The 27,104-nt window shown below is 41.0% G+C and overlaps 1 protein-coding gene across 7 annotated transcripts in view; it reads left to right on the top strand.

Annotated features, from left to right (window-relative positions):
- kank1a (KN motif and ankyrin repeat domains 1a) overlaps positions 1-27,104 on the top strand; it is a 64,891-nt gene that overhangs the window by 5,749 nt on the left and 32,038 nt on the right. Inside the window, exons 1-2 of one of the 7 annotated variants that reach the window (XM_083912583.1) lie at positions 24,866-24,903; positions 26,081-26,127. The exons of 3 other annotated variants lie outside the window; for them this stretch is intronic. In XM_083912583.1, coding sequence (XP_083768709.1) covers positions 26,100-26,127 — 28 coding nt within the window. In that variant the 5' untranslated portion in view covers positions 24,866-24,903; positions 26,081-26,099. Of the gene's footprint in view, positions 1-2,743; positions 2,843-23,949; positions 23,980-24,865; positions 24,904-26,080; positions 26,128-27,104 lie in introns of those variants that run through there. 3 more of the 7 variants (XM_083912580.1, XM_083912581.1, XM_083912584.1) reach the window with 3 other exon arrangements.

The following is a 27,104-nucleotide window of genomic DNA, read 5'->3' as shown; positions in this document are numbered from 1 at the left end:
AGGAACCCCAAACCTCTCAATTATCTTTCACTGCCTCACCCATGCTTCAAGAAAAGATGCACATGATTTTCACTTGGGAGGCTATATAGTGTAAATTATTGGGTGGTTTCTGGTGCAACTTCACCTGCTTACAAGGGGCATGGAGAAGAGAAAACGGGCTTAAAGTCCAAACAATATAAGTTCTAAGATCATAATCAGCTCAGAAACTCTGTTTTGATTAATATTTTTGGAAGTTACCCCTCAAATTTAGTGATTTACGAGTTGTAACAAAACAAGTTTGGAGCCGAGGCGGGATGTTTTTCAGTTTGTACAATAAACCAAAAGTTAAAGAACTGTTAAGGACAGTTCTGTCCTTCCCAATAGCAATTCCTTAATTCAAGTATCAGCTGATACGGGGGACCGATCTGATACCAGCTGTATAATACTAACAGTATGAATGTGATATGATTTCTATAATGGTTTTATGTCCTAGCTCAGGTTATACATGCAGAGAATGAATGCCATAGAACTTTCTTTTATGATTAGTTTGACAGTCATAACGGGGGGGAAAAAAACTAACTTTTAAAGCAGTTTTATTGTCGGGAGAAATTGCGTCGTATGGCTTCACTGGATAGACTTGAATCAGAAAAGAAAAGGTATAAAACATACAGAAATTGCTGCCCGTAAAAGCCATGATTAAACTAATATCAGCAAGCATAGATGCAGATATTAATACATAAGAGATGAGCCAATAACCCACATTTGTTTTCTTACTACCAGGAACTTGCAGTATGTTGCTGTTAAGATTTCTGCTCGTTTTGTGGTTTTACTCAGTGATTTGTGCATAAACAGACCCCATTGAAAGCTGTCGTACAACCTTTTTTTAAATTTTGTTTTCAACATAAAATCCATACCATTGCATCTCATTACGATGAATGCAGCAAGTGTAGATAATTGTCCCCACTGTGTTGGAGATTTAACATGCAGCCACACCGTATGGCACTTTTTCATCAGTTTTTAATAGTCTTTGATGCGTTTACGTGAATTGAGAAATTGCAGAAATGGGGGATCAGCTGCAGCAGGTGATGGGAGTTACTGCTTTGCTGAAGGTATCATCAATCATTGGGCAGAGATTAAACCAACAGTCTTTGTTCCTCAGTGGATCTGAAGTGATGCAGAAATGATAGAGATCAGCAATTTCTATTTAGAAAACTTCCTGTCAGAAGGAAGTGTCAGTTGAGTAGAAGCAGCTCACCCTTGGCTTGTCATTACATCTTCTGAACTACCTGTGAATGAAAGGCAAGTCATCTGAAAAAAGGGAGGAGTGAACAATCCTGACTGTTTCTTGTACGTTAAGCAGGACAAGGCAGGTGCAAAGGGAATCCAGAGCTAGTTTTGATACTGTGATAATCCCTCAGCTATGCAGACATGCACAGACTCTGTCTGTCAAGTTGACGCATTCCACAAGAAGGAAATCTGATTCAGTTCAGAAGGCAGGGGCGGTTCTAGTCCGTTTCAAATGCTGTGGCCACATACGACTTTTAAGGGTAGCAAATATATTGGCTCTTAGAGACATAGACCCATTTTATCTTTTTAGGGGGACAGATGCAGCTCAGCACTGTCAAGTTGTTCTAGTCTTGAAAGGAACTTATTCAAATATCTAACGTTTAAGGGCTTATGAGGTTATAACGGAAGTATATGATGGCCATTCTCATGCTCTATTATGTCACGTAGGTTTTTGCAGCTATACTGTTATGCATCAATGCAGGACTGTTCAAATACACCCTTGTAGATTAGGCCAGAACAACACATTCGTACTGTATGAGTAAAGACTGCATGGTTTTGCCCCAAACTATGTGGGATAAGCATAAATGGGTAATTCTGTAAAGGGGAGACTTGTGGGTACCCATGAAACCGTTTTCATTCAGATATCTTGAGATGATATTTCAAAGTGTCCATGCACATTTGAGGCTGTACATATTACCCTTATCAAGAACGCTTATTACCCTGGGTTGTTTACCAAAACTTCCCTATTTTATTCATGAGATAATGCATCACACATTTAGTGAAAACCTCTAGACTGCCATTTCTTCGTAAAATTAAAAAAGGAGGCCAAAGTACATAAAAATAGCTGCTCCACCTTGAGGAGCCTCCGGGGCAAACCCCCTTCACTTTAATCAGCACTGTAGCATTCAAGACAAGAAAACTTTGCTTGAATGTTGAGGAGTTATTCATCGACAGATAAACTGTAACGTTACTGCTAACTTCATACTCTCACTCGTCACACATGCTTGGGTAGTCAATTCTGGCCCGCCTGAAACTACAGGTGAGCCTTGAAGGTGTCATGTTTCATTCTCAAAAGATACATTATTGGGTGGAGTATCACTTTAATGAGAGGTATTGTAAGGCGTAAAAGAAAAAGCTTGCCTTGAGCACTCTTTTTACCCAGGGGCTATTGGAAACGCCCCCTCATTTCCCCCGTACTTCCATTATCTACACACCACAGAGAGAGCCGTTGAATTTGTCTCCTGCCAGGGATGCCACTGTTTACGGCTGAGAGAACCCCAGAGTCTCGGCCCACTGGTCAGCAGGCTGCTCGTGTTACAGTCTCCCTCACTGGCTGGTATTGTCAGGTTACAATGCATGTGCGTGAATGTGTGTGTTTGGTGTCCGAGCGGCCGTGTTGTGATTGGCTGGTGCTCTGCCATGTGAGACAGCGTCGGGTGACGTCTCCATGTTAATCCCTCATTTCACTCTGGGATGTTTCATCTCTGGTTGTACTGGGAGCTGCTGTCTGTGTGAGTGGCAGCTGAGAGGAAATGCACTCACTCAATAACTTTGAGACTTTTAAGACGTGAAGGGGGTGAGTGAAAAAGCCTATTGTTGGTTATACATCTGTTTTTTTCTGTAGATTTCTTTATATTTAGAGCTGCATATTGCCAACTTGAGCAGGTTGTCTGAATATTTTTCCCTTTTGACTTAATCATAATGTGCGTGCTCTGTGCTGCCACTGAATGTAGCTTTGAATTCTTATCTCCATGCAGGAAAAAAACACATTTATTGCGTCTAAATTACTTCTTTCATAAGATTAACCACTATGAACTTGCATGTATTCAAGGTTTTTATTTCTGCAGTTGTAGAATTTTACTCATAATAGCCTTTTCATCAAAGTAGCCATTAGTATTGATCTCATTGTCCAGTATGTTGGGGGGGGGGGTTTACTGATGAGCTGCATGGTTGATAGTTGTGTGATGGTGGTGAACTAGTTTGAGGGTCTAGGTAGAGTTTGGGGGGGTTGAGGGGTGTCTGTTGTGTCTACAGCTGCTGCTCAACACATTCCCAGTGAAGATCCTGTCACTTTGACTTTATGGCTGTCTGAGGCTCCACCTCTGTGACTGTGCAAAAATGAATATTTTGTGGCCTTTTTTAACAAGACACTGACTTATATTAATTGTTTTGGCAGTGCTGTCATACCTGACACCTGTTTGTTGTGGTTCTGCTATCTCTGGTGTGTTTAGACTGATGTGAAAGCTGTCAGTTGAGTTCTGATATTGACAAAACAGTCGTACCATGACTCACCTTGGGCCGCTGTTGGTTTGTGGCATGAAAGCAAAGTGGACCAACTACAGGAGTTTATGATGGCATCATCAAATCCTGATCAAGCTAAACTTCAATTATCACAAACCCCAAGATTCCTTTTTCTCTTTCCCACTGTTGATTAGTATACATAACGACTGGTTGAAAATTGCAGTTTGGACTGAAAAAGCTACTGACACCATTCCATATGACTTGATGTTTACTCCTCTAGGTTTATGGTCCGTGTGAACACAAAACATTTTATTTTCACTTGGCCCGGAACCAAATTAACCAAACTAAAGGTGAAATGACCTAAAGGCTAGTGACCTGTTTATCACAGATGTAGTGAACCAAGGAGTCCTGATGCACCAAGCTGACTTTCAATAGCTCGAACCGGTAAATGCCTCGCTTCTCATCCTCTTGTTTAAAGTAGCACTGTGACGCACCTCAAATGACCAGTTGACCACGAAGCAAGGCGGGTAAAAAGAGATGTAGCGTCAGCGAATATTTTATATTGCGGTAAACTTGTATACTATACTTGTATAGACTTGTATATTGCCTGCTATCCATTCTAGCGAACCCAAAGAGCACCTCAGTGGAAACCATCCCTTTTTATTTCTAGTTCCATCTTCTGTTACCCTCCGACATTGCAGCTCCAATTATATTGCACATGTCAAACCGAGATGTGTCTCAGCCTCCATTTATTAAGACCATGTTTTCTGCACATGCGTAGGAAGACATGACTGAGTCAACAGCAATGCTAGGGGTTCTGCTTTGGGCTAAATGCTAACGTCAGCCTGCTAAAATTCTCACAGCGACTATGCCAACAAGCAGTGGCTGATGTCCCTCTCTTTGTGGGCTGGATTATGCAGTGGCCACGTTCGTACAGATTTACTGTGATTGCAATCTGCCAAATGGGGGAAGAAAGTCTAAGACGTAATTAGCTAAAATTCTTTTAAGCGGTTTCGACACAGGTGGCAGTCAAGACATCAATTAGTGCGTTTCAGCATTAACCCAAAAATGGTCTTACCCCGATTAAGGGAATAATCAGATTATTGAAGTTCCCCCTGTTTACATGAGCGGGGTTTAATGGGAAAATGATGGGATTAACTTGACCGACGGAGTATGCGCAGACACGAAACACCTTTTACTCCAGGGAGGCTGTTTACATGCGGGGTACTGGATGAGTTATCTATGTCTGTTAACCGGGGTATGAGAACTCCGGGGTACGGTGTTTACATGGTGTTTAAGAAGTATGCCCTTAACTCAAATATAATCTGGTTTTTAAACTGCATGTAGTTTCATGAGGAGGATTGTAGTTCACTGTAAAATACACAAATACACAGCTGTTGAGCTTCCTTTTTGAAGTTTTCGCATTCTTTAAATTTGAAATGAAGGCGTGAGGCGGTTGGATAATCTTTCCTATAATTAGAGTAAATGTCTCATTTCCACTGGTTATGTAACAAATACTCCAGTCAGCTGTTTTCCAGTTAAAGGTATTTTTAAACATCTTCCTGAGAGAAGAAGTCGGGCGTTTTCTCAGTAAACTGTTAAACTCCAGCAGTAAATTATTTCCTCTTGCGGTCAGTGGGGCTTTGTTTACAGTGGAGATTGCCTCCCGGGTGACACCATTGATCTTTATCTGCTGTGGTTAAAGCTTCTGTGCACATGAAGGCCTGCTGTCAGCACACACCACATGGGGGAGCATTTTTAATATGAGGCTGCGTTTGCGGGAGGCCGCGTTTCAACATCTCACGTTAATTATGGTGAGAAAATACTTGTGTGTGCTCTGTAATCAACACATAGATGATAGAGAGAATGTGTGATGATCTGCTACTTTGTTTTTGTTTTTTTTTATACTTTTTTATGTGTTCACTTCACTTGCACAACTACAGAAAATGTGCCGTTAGTGAAGTGAAAGATGTCCCACAGTGTTTTGGCTGTGTGACTTTTTAGTCTTGCTTGACAATGTTCGCCCTGCAAAACCTCTCAGGTTTCAGTTTCCACAAAATGAGGGTCAGATCACCATGGCGACGCCGTCCACAGGTTCCTCGACCTATCCCTCCCATGTTCCCCCCTCGGAGGAGTGTTGAGGACAAGGTCTCCTTCTCTGCCAGGCGTCTGTGATCGAAGGCCACGGGCTGCGTTCATTCGCTCGTTCAGAACGCAGCCGGACGTGAGATGCTTTTCCCAGTCATCAGTCTTGTGTGTTTAACAGAAAACTGGAAAATTAGGTCAAGTCTCTTCTGTTCCATACTACAATCTCCACTTGCTGACTAAAGAAGGACTCATGCCTAACAAAAGTCCAACTAGATGCCTAATCATTGTCAAATATAAATCCTGCATGCTACAAAACCAATAGGGCAGGGTTTATTGAGAGATGCCTTTAATAGATGGATAGTTTTGATCTTGTGTGTTTTTATGAGGTTTTATAATTAGATGTAACACTCTTGTCTTTTTGTGAGGAAATCACTGATCAGGATACCGCTTTGTTGACACAACAGTGTTGTAAATGTTTTATCAAAGCAGTGGTATCACTGCTTTGATAAAACATGTGTTTTGTTTTATATTTATGGGTGCATATACCTCTTATCTTGTTTTTAAAACGTCATGTTTGATTATCACTTTTTATTGAGAGAGAGAGAGAACTATGCTTTATTTCCTGGAAAGTCTTAATTAATTCTGCTAAATAATGTGACACCAGAAAGCAATGTATTATCCCATTGCACGGGTTGAAAAGGCTGTGTAAAGTCAGCCTGTTTTGTTTATTCAAATTTGAGGTTGTCACTTTTTTAACAGCTCAGATGGGTTCAACATTTGATTCGTCAGGACACAAGGCAGCAGTATGATTTTGTTTTCATGCTGCAACAGGTGGAACATATGCAGCCCAAAAAAGAAAATTTATGCCATAATTTAAAACAAAGACATAATAAAATAAATGATAATAAATGCAGAAATGTACAGGTATATGAACAGATCATCTACCCAGCAACTTATTTATATAGCGGGTATATGGACCCTGTCTCTAGTCCATTTTAATTATTAATTAATTAATAATATTTAGTAACGTTGACATAAACAGCAAAATTATTGAGTGTTTTTAATGACAATTGTTTATAAACAATCCTCTAAACAATTAACAAGTGCTCACTAAGTCTTGGTAACTGCTACCAAACTCAGCCAGCTAGCTCCTGTTAGCTTGTGCAACAGCAACAACAATGGCAAAGCACCTTATTATGAATTAGCCAACTAGCTGCTGTTAGATTAAATACAAACAGATGATTGCGTGAATAAAATAAGTAGCCTCTTTATTTTGTTTTTTTAGTTATTAAGCTAGAAAGATGTTACCTAGCTAACACGCTAAGTTGTGTCCTTTCTCTCGGGTTGCTAAGCTAACAAGAGCTAGCTGGATAGCAGGGGTGGAAAAAATACTGACTTATTAATATTTATTCCAACAGTAAACTAAGACACAGTTGTCTTTTTTTTAAAATGTGCTCTCTGTAAACAGGACTTTATACTACACTGTGTGTGTTCAGCCAAAGATGGTTTGATATTTGAAACCATATCAAGTGGAGTGTATCTGATGTGGTGGTGTCTCCGCCGGACTGGTCTGAAAATGAAAACCCTGCATAATTAATGAATTAATTCAATATTTTTGGACTTGCTGAGTGTTGAGGCTCACTTTTTTCCCCAATGATCTCATTTTATTAGAACACTTTCAACAAAAACAGGCATAATGTGGTGACATAATGTTCCCCATGCCGGGTTTTGACCACAGATTAATGATGTTTGATCATTTTTATCTGTTGTTCATTGTTGATGCAGCTACCCTCCCTTCCTCTCTCGTCTACCTGTTTTGCATATTCAGTGACATCTGCCACCAAAGCTCTCCACCGGCAAATGCTGATTGTTCCTGCCCTCCAGCGTCACTGAAATAATAGCAGAGCACGGGTCACCACTCGAGTCAATATTTATTCCTGGATGGCGCCTTCTGGCCAGTTTGTCCGTCTGTTTATTAGAGACGGTTAGTGATGTTAGAATACATCCATAATTTTTGTAGCAAGAGTCATCAGGATGATCTCAAATACATTTTTATAAATTGTTTGATATGAGTCCTCACATGAAAAGCAAGGTTATAGTACCCACAGTCAGAACATTACTGAGTTTTACTATATATTGCTAAAATACCTTCAACCCTCAAATCTTACAAATAAATTAGAATGTCCTTCACGGATAAATGACGTTAAATTGAAGGATGTGCAGCATGTTCAGAAACCAGCAGCTTAGTTTGCAGAATATTGGACATTAAAAAAAAGATTGTAATTACATAAAGATAATACGTAAACACCAATTTAAACAAATTTCAGACTCAAACAGGGAATGTTCTTGTTGCTTTTTATGCATCTTTTACCACCAGACCCCTACCTGTATGAACCATAATATACTGCTCACTACTACCTGTTGTATTTGTCTGTTTTTTTTAGTTCCCAGCAAAGAGTCTCCAAGGATTGTGACACATTTCTAGATCTAATTGATAGATGTTTTGTATTGCAGCCAAACACCTAAGTCACTTAAAACTACACTTGCTTAAATCCTCATGGCAGTGGCTTAAGTCCGATAAACCTTTACTACCATTAGTTTAAGTAATGTGACAAAAGAACAGCGTTGTGATGAACCTCTTTGGCACTCATCCGGGTGCATCAGTCACCGGTCTTGCTTTGTTTACACAGTCATTTTCAATTTTTATTATGTTTTCATTTCACAAAATAAATGCTCAACTCGTAGAGAGGTGTTGTAGAGAAGTAATACACGGTTTCTTTGGGAGTTCTCAGACATTTTTGTTTGGGCATGTATGAACACAGCAATCGCACTCGGATGCGGGAAAAAAACAAGTTCGCTGAGATTTCCAAAGAGGGGTGGTTTGGCTTCCAATCGATCCCTGGAGCCGCTTGTTTTTAGCAGTGTAAATGCAGCCAACTCGTAAATATGACTCACACTCACACGGTGGCCTCCACCCATCGTAAAATGTAAAGAAGAAAACTTGTGTTGATGCATGACAAACTTTCACATGTTTACAGCAGACAGCGGTTGACTGACAGCCTAACGCTAGCGAAGTTACAGACTGAATGAGTCGTTGACTTGAAGCAGTAATGCTGTAAAATAGTGTTTTGTTTGCTTTTTTTGGCAAGAAAAGAAAAGGGGACATGGGCGAAAGATGTCTAACCAAAAAAAGATTTTCTCTTGCATTTGTTTACAACTTTGGACGGCTGTTGAATGTTAACCTCGTGAGACCATCCTGATCTCGCGAGTGTATTTTACTCGCAGAACAGTCTGGTAACGTGCTACGGAGGAAATTTGAAGCCGTTTGCCAATTGAACATCGAATCAGCGTTGGTTTTGAGGCGGGTTTAAGTTTGACGCAGAAACAAACCAAAGGACAAATGCAACAGTTGGATTATTTTAGCCTCTGAATTGGAAAACAATGCAAACAAATTATAGGTGTAAAAAACGCCCTGAGGTTGAAACACTGTACTTTAAAGTTTGGGAATATTTGGTCCCTGTTTAGAGCTGTTGATAAAATCTTGGAAAAAACGTTTTTATGAGCAATTAAAGTGATGCTGACATGTTTTGACAGCACTGAAAGAAAATGTTGCCCCCTCCTCTGAATCATTCCCAAAGGTGACAGTGAAAATTCCCAGAATACCCTGGGAGTTAATCCCTTAGTTTTGGTGGAAGTGGGGATCCTCCCAGCAGCCATAATGCCACACTGTTTCCACAGGAATGTTCCTGCTATTGTCAGGCAGGATGACTCCCACTGGGAAGACACCCTCCCCTCCTCACCCGCCTCACCCCTTCACTGCCAACACAATACAATGTGGTGCATTATACGTATGAAGGCATGCTACTGTTTTCGTAGCCTCTGACCCCATGACCGCGAGCTGAGACCACGATAATGAAAAGGATGACACGGAAGTCATTAGTTAGTCCCACAGTTAATACAGCTTCCTCTGCTCGACGACGGCTGGGAATCCTCACTGTTTTTATTTTTTCAAACGCACGACTCTCACCCAAGATACTGGAGCAGTGCCTCTCATGTTGTGTAAAAGTTTTGTGAACAAATCTGCATCGTTGCTGGTGTAACTGAAGTAAAAAATATACAAAAGCAAATGCAATGAATTCTTTTGTTTGTCAATGAATCTGCTGATTATTTTTCTCAATTAAATCTATTCTTACCCTTTCTGGCATGACGCACACCCGCTAATCTTCCTTGCTCAAATAACAGAGTATTACGGAACTGTAGTAACTGATCTTATTTTGATGCTGCGTTATCACATGAAATGCTGCGTTCTAGGATCAGTCAAACTAAAAGTACCTGTCCAGCAGAAACTGCCACCATCTCGTCTCTTTTTAGCTCCTGATGCTGCTGCGTTAGCCTCCACCATTGCTGGAAAGCAGAGCCCATGTTGACAAGCGTCTCGCCTCTTGACGCATCAGTTCTTCACCGTTCCGTGCTCTCTCTCACAGACGGACAGGAAACTCTGCAAATAATTTTATTCGGACTGAATAAAACGATTGGTCAGACTTTTATCAGAAATATAAGGGAATTTAATATTGATGAGTTTCAACACCTGGTGGATTTCCTTTTACATTTTAGTGTGCCATTTGCTTATAAGGAGCATTTTAAGATTAAACATTAAAGATTTAAAAAAAGTGTAAAAATGCCAGAAAGGTAAGAATTGATTTAAGCATTTAAGCCGAAAACACATTGAGTGCTCGTGAGAAACTTGCTACAGCTGCATTTCTAGTCGTGATGGAACGGCAAAAATATTTTTTTTCTCCGATTCACTGCCCTCTCCTTATATATTCTTTAGCTCGTCTTGTCTTTTTCTCACTGGCGCTCTTTGAGCCTCCGTCCAAAACTCTGCCATTTCTGACAGTTTGTAACTGACTGACAGACTTTGCTACAAGCTAACTGGCTGTTGAAATGGGTGACGTGCCTTCGAGTCCCGTTTTCCCTAATGTTTTATTCCATATGTTCATATCTGCATGACGTCGACTATAAAATATTGCAGGGAACTTTTGTACGGAAACCTAGAAACGCATGTGGAACTCTTTTCCCCAGTGTTTCTGTCGTCAGTCTTCACCTGCACCGCTGCTCTCTCTGAGCCAAGCACCCATATGTTGTCTTAAACGACTTCCTGAAGCCGTTGAAGTTTTACCCTAAGCACACGGGGGGAGTTTCTTTTGTTGTCTTTCTTGGAGAATGACGTCTGTCAGGGTTTTCAAACCTCCTCGAAGATTGTTTGTTTTGCTCGTGACGGGATGCAGTGTTTTTCCATATACGCTGTATGTAAAGGGCTGGGTATATACTTTTTCCTTGTATGGACTGAAGCAGCATGAAATATCAAAAACTATCAAGTACCAGAAGCTGGAAGATGTCTGTTCAGATTCATCTCCAGATTCTTTTTTTTTTTTTTTTGCCAGTTTTAGACTGTTTAATTTAGGCTGTTTGTGTGCTGATACGGCATTGGACTTTAAGCAATTATGTTGATTTATAAACGGGTTTCAAAATGTTTATTTCTCAAAGTAAGGGGTCAAAAACCTTTTTTATAGTCTTATTAGCATTCGTGTCTGCAAATGTATTCTCTTGTACATGTACATGCCGACAGATTTAACAGGTTGCAGCACCAGACATGCCAACAGTCCTCTTCAAAATTGGGTTTTTAATCTGAAATGTTGGCTCCAAAGGCCGATAATGAGACTTTCTTGTGGAAAGAAAGTTGTAGTTATCCGTGTTGTCCTGGTTTAGTGGCTGAATTTGTGCGTGCCACCAGCTAGTATCCCACTCTTCCCTCTCTTTGTTCTAATATTTCCTTGTAGCTTCCCCCCGTGGGAATAAATTAGACTTTCAAATTTGGGAATGAAGTGGTGTGTGTGGGGCGCCTTCAATGAGGATGGAGAGAGAAAGGGGTTTCCTTTTGGAGGTTTGTCCCTCATCGCTACTGTCATCTTACACACACACATGCACACACCACTTTTTTATGTCCCCTTCTCTCAGTGGATCAAATCATTTAGCTGCCATCCTAATGGGATTAGTCCTCACTCTATAACTCCCTCCCTCTCTCCCTCCCTGGTCTTCTTTCCTTTCTTTTCACATGCTCAAGTCGGTCCTTAAGCTCGTCTCTTTTGGGGGTGCTACCTCTGGATGAGATCCATCTCAGTGAAAAGCTTTTTAGAGAGGGGAAGTTGAGAGTGAATGAAGAGTAGGATTTAAGAGCTTCAGTCACCTCATTTACTTGCAGAATTTGTTGCTAAAATATCTGTTGGTGTCATCTTATAGATGCTTTTTGCACTCAAGGCCAAATAAACCCTTTACTGCTACAGTTTGGTTGCTTTAGCATCACAAGACGTCCCAGCGGGGATAACAGCGAGTCCCCCAGATTAGTATGCATGATGTCCCTGATGATAAACGACATTGAGGCCAGTTAATCAGGCCTAACCACTGATGTCACTGCCACATTAACCAGTGCGGCGCTGACCTTACCGTCGATAAACAATGAGCCAGCTGAAAGCACACGCAGAGGATCACAAAAGCCAAGCAGCGTCGGGGCCAGCTGGGGACGAGGTGCTTAACAGACGGACGTGAATATACTTTACATCACATTTAAATGTTGATGTTTTTTCTCCTGAGCTTTTAAGATAAAAGTTACAGTAGCAAATAAAGTCATAATGTTTTAATGATAAAGGGACCAGCAACACCAGAATGTGGTACAGTCTTGGTGGTGTTGACCAGTTTGAACTCTAATATATATTTATTTATTTATGTATTTATTTAACCAGGAATAAAACCCATTGAGATTCAGAAATTCTTCTGCAAGGGGATCAAGAGAGCAGCACAGCAAGTACAAAGAAAGTACACACTTGAAAACAAAAAAAAACAAACATTGCATTACAATCACATCATTACATTATAATCACCAGCTGCGGGGACGTGTGCGTTCAATAGTCAAACAGTCCTTGATCATAGTTTTAAAATCTTCCATACTTGGAGGTGATCCAGTTTAATGTGATCTATACCAGGACGAGGGTGCGAATGCATTAAAGGCACTTTAACCAAAGATAGCATACAATCTCAAACTATGGAGCCTGACACTTCATCTTTTGGTTTTTACTTTAGGGGTCAAGAGAGAACATAAATAAGGAGGAGGAGAATATTAATAATAGAGAAGTTTTAAAGCTGAGGGAGCCCTCCATTCATTGATTTTAAGAGAGCTCAGTAAAACATGGTTCTGTGTTTAAAATCATCAATTATATAATTTTATGTAACCTTTCATCATGATGTAAAAAGCGAAAATCCCTTTGTGAGCATCACAGAGTTCTTGATATACTGTTGCTCCATAGCTAAATGTATCAACCATGATAAGAGACAATAGTCGTCATGTTTCTTATAGATATGTGTGAGCTGGTGAAAAGGGTGTGAAAACCACAACATCCAGAAAAGTTAAGTGTGTGTGTGTTTGGGGGTGGAGCCCTGTTGACCCTGATGAGTCTTTATCTCTGTAGCCTGTGTAATTTCTTTCTTCTCTTTTCCAAAGAGAAACACTATCAAGTGTTCGTTCATCATATTCATTCACTGGGAAAATACTCCACCACAAGGCCTACATTCAAGCTTACTTTAGTAAAATGATTATTATGATCAGCTAATTTTACTCAGTCTCATCTCATCTTCAACCGCTTATCCGGGGTCGGGTCGCGGGGGCAGCAGCTCTAGCAGGGGACCCCAAACATCCCTTTCCCGGACCACATTAACCATCTCTAACTGGGGGATCCAGAGGCTTTCCCAGGCCTGTGTGGAGATATAATCTCTCCACCTGGTCCTGGGTCTTCCCCGAGGCCTCCTCCCAGCTAGACATGCCTGGAACACCTCCTGAGGAAGGCGCCCAGGGGGCCATCCTTACTAGATGCCCGAACCACCTCAACTGGCTCCTTTCAATGCAAAGGAGCAGCGGCTCTACTCCGAGGTCCTCACGGATGGCTGAACTTCTCACCCTATCTCTAAGGGAGACTCCAGGCCCCCTCCTGAGAAAACCCATTTTGGCCGCTTGCACCCACGACCTCGTTCTTTTGGTCATGAACCAGCTTTCATGACCAAAGGTGAGGGTAGGAACGAAGATTGACCGGCTCATCTCTCTTTTATAAAGCGACTGCAATACCGCCCCTGCTGCTCCGATTCTCCGGCCAAACTCACACTCCATCGTCCCCTCACTCGTGAACAAGATCCCGAGGTACTTGAACTTCTTCACTTGGGGTAAGTACTCATTCCCTACCTGGAGTAAGCAGTCCACCGGTTTCCTGCTGAGAGCCATGGCCTCAGATTTAGAGGTGCTGATCCTCATCCCCGCCGTTTCACACTCGGCTGCGAACCGATCCAGTGAGTGCTGAAGGTCACTGACCGACGATGCCATCAGGACCACATCATCTGCAAAAAGCAGAGACGAGATCCTCAGCCCACCGAACTGCAGCCCCTCCCCGTCACGACTACGCCTCGATATCCTGTCCATGAAAATCACAAGCAAAACAACACACCCCTGGCGGAGGCGGACCCCAACCTCACAGTCTTATGAAACGACCATAACTTGGCCTATTAATTCCTGAAGACCTCTGTGCATTCTTCTCTCGTAAATGCAGTTGGATGACAGGGGAGTTGTTTGTTTCGGGTTAGCAACCTGTACTTCTGCTCTGTTTACTGGTGGGTTACAGCCCGTCCTGGGAGAACCACATATCTCTAAAGAGTCTCTTGGTGTCAGAAAAACAACCCTTTGCAACGATGCATTTTCCAGCTGATCCAAAGGGATTTTTAAAGTGGCCCTATTATGCTTTTCCGTTTTTTCGGACCTATAAATGTTATAATGTTTTATAGTCATGTTAAATAATACCAAAGCGTCCAATATAAGGAGTACTTGCATTTAGGCGTGAGCCCTGTCGACCGTCTGGGTTGGCTGTGCTCAGCTCTGAACGCTAGGTTGTTGGTTGCTATTAGAGATTTCTTCGAATTTCGGTGATTTGTCTGCGTAGAAGAATCCCGACTTCCCTATTGGTCATGCTGCTACACACATGCTCAAACTGTTAGCTGTGAGTTCAGCCACTTTTATGCTTTTTTTTGTTTTGGAAGCTAACCTGTTAAAACTAACATTAGCATGGACGTGGCTAGCTTCCATATAGACGGTGTTTTCAGCTGCTTAGGTAACTGATTGCGTATATCATAAGGGGCATAACATTTCCCGTTAGTCGACCAATCACAGCAGAGCAGACCAGCCGACCAATCGGAGCCCACTGGGCTTTTCGGGAGGGAGGGGCTGAAGCTCACAGAGCCTGCCACCCAGAGGTTCTGCATGGGTGCTGCAGCAATGGATAATATGAGAAATTATGTATTTTTTAAAGATTGAAGCATGTAAACCTATTGTAGCTGACCGGAAAAATACAAATATGACCCTGAAAACTAGCATAATAGGGCCTCATTAAAGGCTTTATTTAGCTTCAGAAGTAGGAGAATTTTCAATCACCTAAAGTTTGGAGTAAGCCCCCACCTGATTTCACACTGACACATAATTAGTGGCAGGATTTCAGGTCGCATGCTTGCGTGACAACCTGCTGCAAAAGAACGTGTCCCCCATTTAAATGGTTCCCCCTCCTCCTTCCATCACGTCTATGCAGCTTTTGATCATTACGGGACCCTGAGCAGCTTCTCTATACATCAGTGTAACCCTCCCACCACCACCACGCAGCCTCCCCTCCGGCAGTAATTCTGCGCAGCGTGGCCCGCGACTCATTAACACTATAATTGGTCCACCGGCTCAAGTGTTTATGGTGGGCTGAACAAAAAAAAAAGTCCAATCAAATCAACACAGACGAGGTTTATCCGGCTCTAAAAACATTCCTGACATAGTTATGTGTTCGAGCAACAGGCTGCTGGTGTTACACACACACACACACACACACGCAGCTGTCATCAAACACCACATTTAAGGATGGAGCAGCCTCTTTTGCTCTATCAACCAGTACTTTTAATAAATAGTGTCAAGAGTTGTTTTTTTTGTTTTTTTTATGGCTTCAGCTTTAGTTTGGTTGTTAAAGTATAATGAAAGAGCCTCTGTTTCCCTCCTTCATGCTGTCATCAGTTTAATTAGCTTGTTGCCGATTGTCTGGCTGCTGTCAGAGGAGAAGGGCAGCGGTGCGTCCCGTTTGTCCATCTCCCAAAAGGTCAGCCGTTGTGGGCTCACTTTGCACAAAAGCAAACATTGGAGCACTTAAAATGCCCCCCCCCCTTTTTTTTAAAGGAGGCTGACAAACAGAAGTGAAAGCTTTTGGAGACTTCATCTGGAGTTCAGTCTGGAGACTTAGTTTGAAGCAAAGCTGTCGTGTTTTTGAGACGAAGATAAAGTGGAAGCGTTTTCTTGTCATGCCCTCAGAATTAGATTACTTCTTTTTTTAATACTCATTCAATATATACAATATATGCAGTATACTGTTCTGTCAGGGGTTATTCTGCATAATCAGTACTTTTACTTTTGGTACTTTATATTTTGATATAAATATCTCTTTACTTAAATACTGCTTTTTTTCATGCTGAACATTCAAGTAATTCTACACAAATCGGAATATTGAATTTTAATGAGGCTCACACAAAATAACACACTCAGTAGCTACTTTATATATTATTATTAGGTACACTAGTACAAGCTTTTGTAGCAGCAAAATCCATTACACCTCCATTTACCAAATCTATAATGTTCAGTTTTTCTTGACAGTAATAAAGATGGCACCTTTTGTCCATAAAACAATAATATTCATATAATACTAATAATAATGCCCATTTGATGATTTCCATGTACTATTTATGCTTTTTGGGTATCATCTTCATGGTTCGATGCACTTTAAGTTGCTTTACATTATATTTCTATCATCCCTGTTTACAAACACGAATGTTGGAGCCAATTGGGTGTTTTTTGGTTTCTTTTTTTGAAAGCTTAATCTGGACACTTTGTCTATTGGCAAATTATGTCACAAGGGGGCAGTGACTTGATGGTGATGGGTCACGTCAGGAAATTAAGTGTTAAAAGACAAAGTTATGTAGTTTGAGCGTGTTTGTTTAACGTCAGAGAGATAAACAGTTCTTACCACATGCACGCACGTAACTCAAAGAGTATGAATGACACAATGAATAAAAACAAAAGATAGTTTTAGTTATTTTCACAATTACTAACACCTCAACAAGAGCATCAGCATAGGGCCAAATAGTCACTATAATGAGGGAAGCAGAATATTAAAAGCATCTCTGAATATATAATTCAGTCAAACACCATCACTAAATGTGACCTCAATGCTAAAACATTAACACCTCTTAAAAGTAGATTTAACGGCAGGACAGGTGTGAGATTGTACCTAATAATGTGGCCTCTGAGTGTGCACAATGATGTTTGATCCAGTTTAGTCTTTTAAAACGTTTCAAATGTAGTCTGGACTAAAAGAGATGGACAGACAAATGTGCAGGAGGACAAATGGTGTACCTGCACAGACAGCTTGAGTGTCATGATGCCCCACTGGGGAGGGTCCCCTGCATGGGGGGTGGTGAGTTGCGGATGTTGTTCACGTCTCACGGCTCCACCCTCCTCCGCCTTAGTGACTCCTCTCAAGAGCTAAACAAATAAGAGGCTCCTGCCTGTCCTTTGGTCAAGTGCAGGCCGGGCAGAGGTCATGTTTTGGGGGGAGGGTGACAGAACTGAACCACGGAGTGGGACGATAAAGAGAGATTGGGGATGGGGGGGTGTAACAGCACAGAGTCCAAACTAGACTGAACTGTAACTGAGGGGGAGGAGGATGAAAGCTGCTCAGTACGACCACTGTCTGATCTGATGCCAGTGAACAAGAGTCTTAGTCAGTGAGGGAGGGACATAAACTCAACTGTCTTGATGAGGATGCCCAAATTACAGCGTGCCTTTTGTTGGGACCTTTTTTAAGGGTTTTAAGTTCTGTGAAGGTGCACAAAACACAAAGCTTTACGCAGAGAGCAGAAGCTCAAAAGCCTTACATAGCATTCAGACAAAAGTTTTTTTGCATAAGTCATGTCTCAAATGTGAGTTGTGTTGCTTTATTCAGTATTTTCTATAATCATAAATGGATTTTCTGTGGATTTTAGACCTGTTGGTGGGAACAAAGAAGAAATTTGAAGTTGTAACCTTGGGATCTTCATGGAGAAATGGAAACGGATTAATCAATTATAGGGCTGCAAGTAATGATTATTTTTATTATCAATGTCTGTTGATTATTTTCACGATAATCGCTCTGTCTATAAAATGTCAAGAAAATGGTCAAAAATGTCAATCAGTGTTTCCCAAAGTCCAAAGAGGACGTTCTTAAATGTCTTGTTTTGTCCACAACTCAAAGATATTCAGTTTACGGTCCTAAAGAAGGAAAGAAACCAGAAAATATTCACAATGAAGCTTGAATCAGAATGTTTTGACTTTTTGTTTTCTTAAAAAATGACACTAAACGATTATCAAAATGGTTTGTAATTGTTGCAGCTCTAAAGAGAGAAAAATGTAAATATTTTTAAATGCACATAAAATACATTGTAAAATATTAAGCAATTTGCTCTGCACAGTCCTCAAATAGACCCAGACTTAAAGTTGAATTGGATAATTTTATAACTATTATCTTATTTTCCCACTTTTCTACTGTTGCCACCGTGGAGGAATGCAGTTTGAAGTTTTTAATTTCTGTTTCCTCCAGGGGGCAGTGATGTGAAAGAAGGCATTACTGTTTTTCTTTAAGAGGAAAGGTTGCATGTCCTGAACAGAGAGAATGAAGTCCTGAATCGCTGCTCAGGGCAACGTCATGCTGCAGAGAGCTGAATAGGCTGATTAATGATACACCACACAGTCTCTGGAGTAAAGGGTAAACCTGTCCTTTTCCTTTTTATAGTCAGGTATTTAAGGAGCAGTGAAAGTTGAAGATCATTACCTCAATGAAAGATCAGTATGAAATCCTTCCTCAGTAAAATCCTGCAACAGGCTGATTTTGATACATATTTTCCACAAATGATTACTTGGGCAGATAAATTGCAACGTCCTTTTCTTTGCAAACAAATTAAGTGTCATTACCTCAAACAAGCTGAAGGCTAAAATCATAATCAAACCAATAAAAGCCACAAACTGTTTGGAACTTGGCAGAAATAAAGTACCCAGACGTGGCCGATTGTCTTTTTTAGCTGAAGGCAGTTAATAGTGAAATCTCAGAGTGATAAATCTCAGGTGCAGTTTACTCCACAAAGGCAGTAATAAATCCTGTCAGAGTAATCATAACCACATCTTCAAAAAATATGTGCCAAGTTTCAGTTGTTCACGCGTAAACCTGCAGATGTTTGTTTTTGCGTTGATGGTCGTGCACCAAACCCTCATGAGGGCGACACTGCAACCTCTGGAGAGCAGCTGTCGAGATAAACGGTTAAGCCAGATTAAGCACATTCCTAAAATAGAGCAGCAGCAATTTCAGACACCTGAACCGCAAGTCATGATGTAACGGCCTTTAAAGTAGTCTTTTGGGGTCCAAGACGGTCCAGTCTATTCTACAATGCTGTGTTCCTGTAAAAAAATGTGGTTTGCTGATGGCAGAGTTCATTGTTCGTTTGATTTTGGAGGTTTGGATACACAAGTGTGGAATATTCTCCTAATAATAGAACTGCTGCACATGATGGTGTTTGTACTTAATATGGTGAGATGGTCAAAGTCCTGAGACTACAGACAACACCCAGAAACAAAGTCACGGCTGTTTAATGTACACAGTGAAGTGTATGTGCATTACTAGAGCTCTATCTGGTTGTTAGCATGGCGACTTTATCGTCTATTTTTCTCTAAATGGGACCATCATCTACTAAATGAACATCATTCTATATGGAAGAAGACTTAAAACTAATGATTGTGACCATAAGCTCATTAGGAAAACGTTTACCGAGGTAATGAATCAAGTGAGAAGTAGACTCATTTTCTCATTGACTTCTGTACAAACTGACTTATTTTTGCCCCCTGCCGGAAAGAAACTTCACCATTGGCTTCACTTTTCAGACCTGGAAGCTACGTCCATCTTTATTATACAGTCTGTCACAACCTATAACATACACCAATGATAGAGTTGTCTTGAGAGTAGGAGGATCTGGATATTTCTTTTTTTCCCCCCAGCGTTTTCTGGTCATCACAGCACTTTAAAGACGCCAGAGTTGTTGTCTTTTATGCTGTTTTGTTAAGTACACCTGCTCTCCTCTGGAAGAAACGTTTGATTTTTGCCTTTTCTCAGACTTTGATGTTAATACTTTTATATCCCACATTTCAGAAATTTACAGTACGAGTAAAACATGCAGGAGGTTGTAGACTCAGCTGGATTTGAATGTCTCTGCATGTGTCTTACAGATGGTCCAAACTGTTGCTCTGTAATTTTAAATCCTCGTTCCAGAAGTCATTTTACACTCTTGATGTTCTGTTTCTGAAGTTTGTTCGTATCTTAAAACAACAAAGATCCGTTTTCAAGCATATTTACACACTTGACGAGTTTTCTGAAAGTCCGTTAATGAGGTTAGAAATGGTCAGACAGAGGAATGAAAATAATGACAGGGTGAGAGCGTGTGTTTGATTTTCATGATGGTTGTTGAATGCTGTGTTTATCCTCGTGTACAACGGCTGCGGCTGCACCAGAGGAAGAATAGGCTGCAGTTGAAAGTGATGGCATCAGAAATAGCTTGATGTGTGATTATACAGCAACAGGACTGACTGAAGGTTGACTCATCCTCTCACTCTACGGACGACTGCTCTGTCAGTGGTTGGTACTCGTGATGAAACACATTTGGGCCAATATTCACTGTTCATTTATTAGTTAGTATGTTTTTTTTTTTACGTTTTTGAACACACTGGCTTGCTGAAGCTGTTTTTGTAAAGGTACAGTGCTTGTTTTAAACATTTTGATTACAAGATTTGAACTTTTGATGTGCATCTCTTTCAGTTGCTGCAGATTTAGGTTGTCTAAGGGCGTGATCACACTATCCTTTTGGCCGCGGCCAAAACCGGTTTTTCAGCTAAAGTCTAGTACCTTTAAGTAGTGTGAGCGCACCCGCTCCGCGCTCAACTGGGGCCAGCTGGGCCGCCACGGCCCGCTTGAAAAAGGTGGGCTTTAGCGGAGCCGTTTGCACATGTACGAGCACGAGCGTGCGCACGTGTACGAGCACGAGCCCTGCGGCAGTAGCGTTATGTCCGCCTGTTCGGACATGTAAATAGAAGGACGGACCATGCGCTGACATTTAACAACAACAACAATGGTGGTGAAAGGTTCACGTTGTGTTTACTGCAGATTTGGTTGGATGAAAATATTCAAAAACAGTCGACAAGACGCACAAAAACTCAGAGGTCTATGGAAAGATTTGTAAACAAAGCCACACACACGCGATCAATGCGTGTGACGTGTTACGGCTTGAAGGCGTATGGACAGCAAGAAGCATTGGCCGAGGCCCAGGTAGTGTGAGTACAAACGGGGCTGGGGCGCGGGGGGGGAGAGGGAGGGGGGACAAGTACCCTAAAGTCCGGGTCTCGGTCCGGGAGGATAGTGTGAGCGCGCCCTAAAACAACACTAACTTTTACAAGTTGTTGCCAGGTTGGCATCAGTTTTTGGTTGCCAACAGAAACGGTTTGTCATTTTTTAGTCACCTTTTTATATTTTGAGTAACTTAGATACTTTGCAGTTATGTGAGCCAAAATAATAAAAATGTGACCTAAAAGAAAACAAATTTCCTTTTGGTTTTTCGTTCAGGTTCATTTTGTACTTTGTCAGTTGAATTCATTTGCATGGATGTTAATGTCTATCAAAGAGTGAGTTAAGACAATGGTGATTGATCATATGACCCACTGACGAAAGAGCTTGTACCTTCCTCTTTGCAGAGAAATACAATCTGAGTATCTCTGGAGACTTTCCTGCGCTAAAATCAAATACGCAGCAAAGTTCCAGACGTGTTTTATGACGTTCCCGTTCTGTCTTCGGGCCTCCTATCAATGTTGAGCGTGTGAAGGCATCAACGCCGCATTGCTGCAGGTGAGAGCTGCCGAGCTACTGACATCATACAGTCGACACTGTTCGGTTTCCAAAGGAACTCTGGGAGATGAAGTCCCAGGGGCTCGCCTGCAGTTACATCTTACCACCAAAGAGGTCGGTCGCTAGAAACAACGTATCTCAAATCTTAAAACTTTGTCTCTGAAACACATACCAGTGAGTAAACGCACAAACACACCTGCACCATTATCATGCACAGTGTTCTGACTGTAACAGCAATATTTAAATATCCCTGATACAACAAATATTAAATATTAATTCGCATTTTATTGTCCCTCCGGTGGTTGGTTGCCAATGGCAACCTTGCAACTGTTACTATCAAGCCCTGCTTCAGTACAACACTAGTATGAAAAAATGATACCCTATACCTCTTTAAATACCACGGTGAAAAGAAAACGACATGTCTGGGCGTAAAAAGCTTCTTCATCCTTCCTGAAGACTGGAAGTCTTAACTTTGAGCTGCTTGAATGTAGCTGGAAGTGTTTTCTTTTCCTCCACTCCCCTCATGACCTGCCACCCTCCTGACAGTAGGCTCATAATGGAGAAGACAACAATCCATTCGTCTGACTGTTTTTTTTCATTCCTGTAAGTTCCTCCCTCCTCGCTGGGGTAATTGAAAGGCTTTGAGGCCAGCTGAACTCTGCAGGCTCACACAGGACATCAAAGCGAAAGAAACGGTCAGACGGCACAAACTGGGGGTCAATGGCGCGGCTAAAACGCTGCCAAACGGTAGTGAACGTCAGCGCTAGGGCGTCTGGCCTGCAGTCGGCACAGCAGCTTCTTCTGCAAAGCTTCAAAGGCATTTCCTAATGAGGACCAGGCGCAGAGCTGAGACGACAAGTAGCCACCGCTTGTTCTGCAACTACGCCGATACACATGTATCTACCAGCACCGAAACATGCCGTATTTGGTCTTAGTTGCTTTGGTGTTCTTCTTCTACTCTTACAGCTGGAAAAAGACACCTGTGCACAATCATGTCGGTTATCCACAGAAGGATAAAGTGCTCAACACGCTGCTGCACACCCAATTCTGATGCTCTGAATAAAACTATCCCTGTTTCTCCGGAGGCTTTTTCCCTCCATTAAATCTGTAGCCTCAGCTTTTTATTAGGGGAAAAACAAGCATGTTGAATATTCAGCACAGCGGGTTTGCATCCTTTACAGCCCCTCTCTTAACTTCTCAGGCTGTTGACTGTTGCCACACAGGTTACAAAATCCCAGCTTTGTGTTGTTTTTTTCTCTCTTCACGGTGGAAAATGTGAACTGTCGCACCACATCCTGTCAAAACTGGCATATAAAGTTGGTCACTTTTTATATGGCAAAAAAACGGGGTGTAGACTCACTGCATGGTGGAATTTAGGTCCTGACAATAACAAAGAGGATGTATTCACATTGCTTTCATGCCCAAATCTAAGTTCAAAACCAACATACATTCGATTTACTATCACATTAGAATGACAATAGTTAAGCTGGAATTATATGTTTGACATTTTTTCCTGAAAAATACTTAAATACTATCTAGTCTCGACTAATAGGGATTAACTATAATACTCAGGATTAACTGATTCTGTCTAACCTGGAAGCCAGTTCATGAAATAGTTGATCTAATAATTAATGGTAATGCACTATTTATGGAGGACGAAACTGGACTTAAGTCTCAATAAATAAATAAATCTCTCTATAAATACAAGAATGCATAAATAAATGTATGAATAAATAAATTATTTATATTTGTTTCTACATTTTTGTTCACCTAGATTTATTTATTTCTGTGTTTGTATTGCTTATTGATTATTTATGCATTGATCTATGTATTTATTGAGACTTAAGTTATGTTTCATTCTCCATAATTATTTTGGTACAAAAAATAAATTCTAGTGAACAAATGAGATATTTGAGAATTTTTGACCCCCGTAGTTCTCTGGTTTCTGTTGATGAAAACAAAGAATCATGATATACTGACTCACTGATTGCTTGTTAGTTTGCTGCGGATTTATTTGTGTTGCAGGTCTAATTGCTCATATCGCAGTTAATTAATTAGTCGTCTCCCTTTTTGAGCACTGACACACACACACACACACACCTCCCCGTGAAGAGGAACCCGACCCGAGTCCCTGTAAATCAGTTGACGTGCACCTGCAGCTCCTGTCATTTATGTAACAGCTGAGGAGGAACAAAACGAGTTGTTCTGGTTTGTGTTGTTGACACTGTGAGTCCTACTTCAGATCATCGGATCAGGCAACTTCTGTGTCTTCTGTTTTAGTTAAAAGTGGACTATGGTGAGTGTTTTTATCTTTCTCCAAACTAAATGGAAAGATTGCATTACTCTAAAAGGTTTTAGGGATAGACTGATAGTTTAATTTCTCCTGTAAATGCATTGGAACCAACCACTTTCTAAGCTAAAGGATGCCTTTTTAAGTGATCCCTTCTACAAGGTTTCGACCTCAGTTATTGGTCTGTTTGAATGTTTTCAGCTTCAGTAAATAAACTTTAAAAACTCTGCCGGACAGAACAGTCTTGGTCTAACTAACTGGATTTTTGAAGGTTGGAAAGGCTGTATATAGGTAATTATCAGTAGTTAAGTTGCTAACTTAATCTTCTAATTTTTGGTAATAAAAAAAAGGTTTCACTCTTTTGCAGCTGCTACCCAAAACACCTCCTCATAGACTCAATTAACAGTCTTTTATTTTGAAAGATCATCTCTGTCGGTCTCAGAGGAAGCGTCCTCGGCTCCTCTTGGTTAAGATTTGGTGATTACGGCTTCCTGTTGGCTCTCCGTATTCACCTTCAGCTGAATGAGACACTGCTGTGTCGGTTAATATGTAACCGCTGGTGAAAAGACTTTCCATTTAGGCTCTGTTGTCCACCTCATTAGCTGTTTTCCCAACTATGAGTTGAAAGTCAGTGCAGGCTGAGAGAGTGCCCGCTGGTTGTTAACTGCATTTGCTCGCCAATGCGCTTCACCTGGAGGCCCAGCGTAGGGCTCAGTTGTACATTAAAAACAGCCTAAAGTCCTGTTTCCTCTTATAGGACACAGATCGTTTGGCTGTCATCTGAGGAAGTTGTCTAATCTTAGACGTGAAACTTATCCCCCCCCCCTCGCTCCAGAGGGGTGTGCTGGGTATAGGCCCGCTGTTCGGGGGTCTTGTGGTCAGTGTTTGCTACCTGCAAGGTGTGGGAGGAAGTTAGAATGAGAGTTACAGGTAAGATGCATGACTGCTATATAACAGCAGGTCTCAGTGCTTGTGGTTAACGCGTAACAATACAAGAAACATAGCTGTTCGGGGTTTAAAAGTTTGTTTCATGGATGTTTTTACTCTCAACTCTGATAACTATTCAACATAAAAGCAGTGTATTTCAGACACCAGACGCATTATTTACGTTTGCCCTCTAAAGACAAAAAATGTAATGATTAAAACTCTTGTAGGGAAATTAAACAAACTCTGGAGAATGTAAACTGGGTTTTCATTTAACACTTGGCCCAAAGCGTTTCAGTCTACAGCCTGATAAACATCATACCCCTAAGAAAGATATTGCTTTAAATCTTTGTTTACTGCTTGCAAAAAGAGTTCTCTATCTCGTAAGATCTGTAAACCAAAGTTCATTAATTGGATCAAAGAAATGTCCATAGCTGAATCTCTGCTAAGATTTATTATATTATTTAAGGTAAACGATCACTCTTTAATATTCTCTAGAACTGTTTTCAATCTGTTATGTGATGAATGCATGAGTCTCAGTCCGTACCGACAGAAGTTCCTGAGTCTCGTCGTTTCTCCAGTTAGACGTTTTCGTTGCCGTCTTTGTGTAAATCACCTTCTTGTTCCCCGTTGGAGGGTTGTTTTGCTCTGCTGTTGTCCGACGCATGATATAAACATATAATCACCCCACTCAACTCCTTGGCCCCACTGGAGAGTAAGCGGCTGTATCACACATGAGCTCCCTTGGTGATGACCCAGTCTTTGTACACCGGAGCTGAGTAAACTCCGTTTGATGTCTGCTCCGACTGAATTGATATTTGCGTTCACACATACAGCCATGCTGGTTAATGTGTAGATCATTTCAGGTTTGCAATGCATATGTGAAACCTGATGTAATCTCAAATGCTAAAAAACGCGATTTGTTGGAGTCAATTCCTCAAACATCTGTCTGATAAAAGATCCAGAAATGTAACATGATGAGCCTCGAGGCCTGTTTTAGACTCCTGCATGTGACATCGAAGTCTTAAACAATATATTTTAGTTTCAAGAAGAGAAGCTCTTAAAAACAAAACTTTTCATCTGTCGGCTTCTTGCTGAATAAGTGATGTTAATTATGATGAGGATGGGCTGTTGTCTTTATATATATGTAGAGTATCTGAGGATTTCCTGCTCCTTCCTTCAGGTTTGCATTCTTGCAGCTCATGGAACCGGACGCTTGGGAGATGTTTGGTCAGTCTGTTGTTCTGTTGTGTTTTTTGTGTACATAATGATTTTGCATGTAGTTGCCAAAGAGAGCTTGGTATTTTTGATGAACATTATTGTTTCTAACTGCTTATTTAGTAGGGTTGTCCTTGAATAAAGAAATTCTTAGTCAACTAAGACGCAATTTTGTCGGCTAATTGATTAGTCAGTTTAATTGACGGATCAGTTTCTACCCAAATATGAATGAAATAAGTAATTTAGCATGAAAAAAGCATAAAACATGACTAATAGACTAAAGCAATCCCCTTCAGCTAATGGGCCAGACTGCATGAGCAGTGCTGCCTCGCTTTTTTATTTAGATTTTTTTTTTAGACGGACAACGTTGAGAATTGATTTGAAAAAGAAACTTAAAGTGCTAAGTACAAATATCTACATTTTGTACATGTCTGTGATGCATTCAAACTGTAGTGAAAGTGCTGTAATGATGTCACTATGACTGTCTAAAGACAATGTCTCTTTTTCTAGCGAACCGCATGAATGTAGCAGTAAATAGGCGATGTTCTGCAGCCGAGCCGCGCTGCTCAGGGGAGAAGCGTGGCCTGGCCGTAAAACTAAAACGACAGATTAGTCATTTATTTGACTAAGAGGGGGCACTCCTATTATTATTTAGTCAGAGGCTTTCTTTCTCATATATTTAGGTACATCTAAATAAAATACTCCTTCCACTTGTTATAAACTTACAAAGACTTTTGGAGGCACATTGAGCCTTGTGCCTAAAGAACATTTTTGTATCTTTATCTTAACTTTCTCTTACTCCTACGACAGGTCCGAACTACGACTAAATTGTGTTCGTACGGGTGTTCTTTGTCCTCCTTCTGTACACTTTTTACCCTTTAGAGGCAGATTTTTCTCAGTGTTAAATGCTGTTTAGATGTTTCGGGAGGCTAATTCGGTTCCCTCGCATGCTGTAGATCATTTTTAAATGTGAGGGACTGTAGAGTAAA

This window comes from Echiichthys vipera (genome assembly GCF_963691815.1).
Source record: "Echiichthys vipera genome assembly, chromosome: 4".
In the NCBI taxonomy this organism is placed as follows: domain Eukaryota; kingdom Metazoa; phylum Chordata; class Actinopteri; order Perciformes; family Trachinidae; genus Echiichthys; species Echiichthys vipera.
The sequence above is the reverse complement of the archived record's forward strand: the minus strand, read 5'-3'. Positions and strand labels throughout refer to the sequence as shown.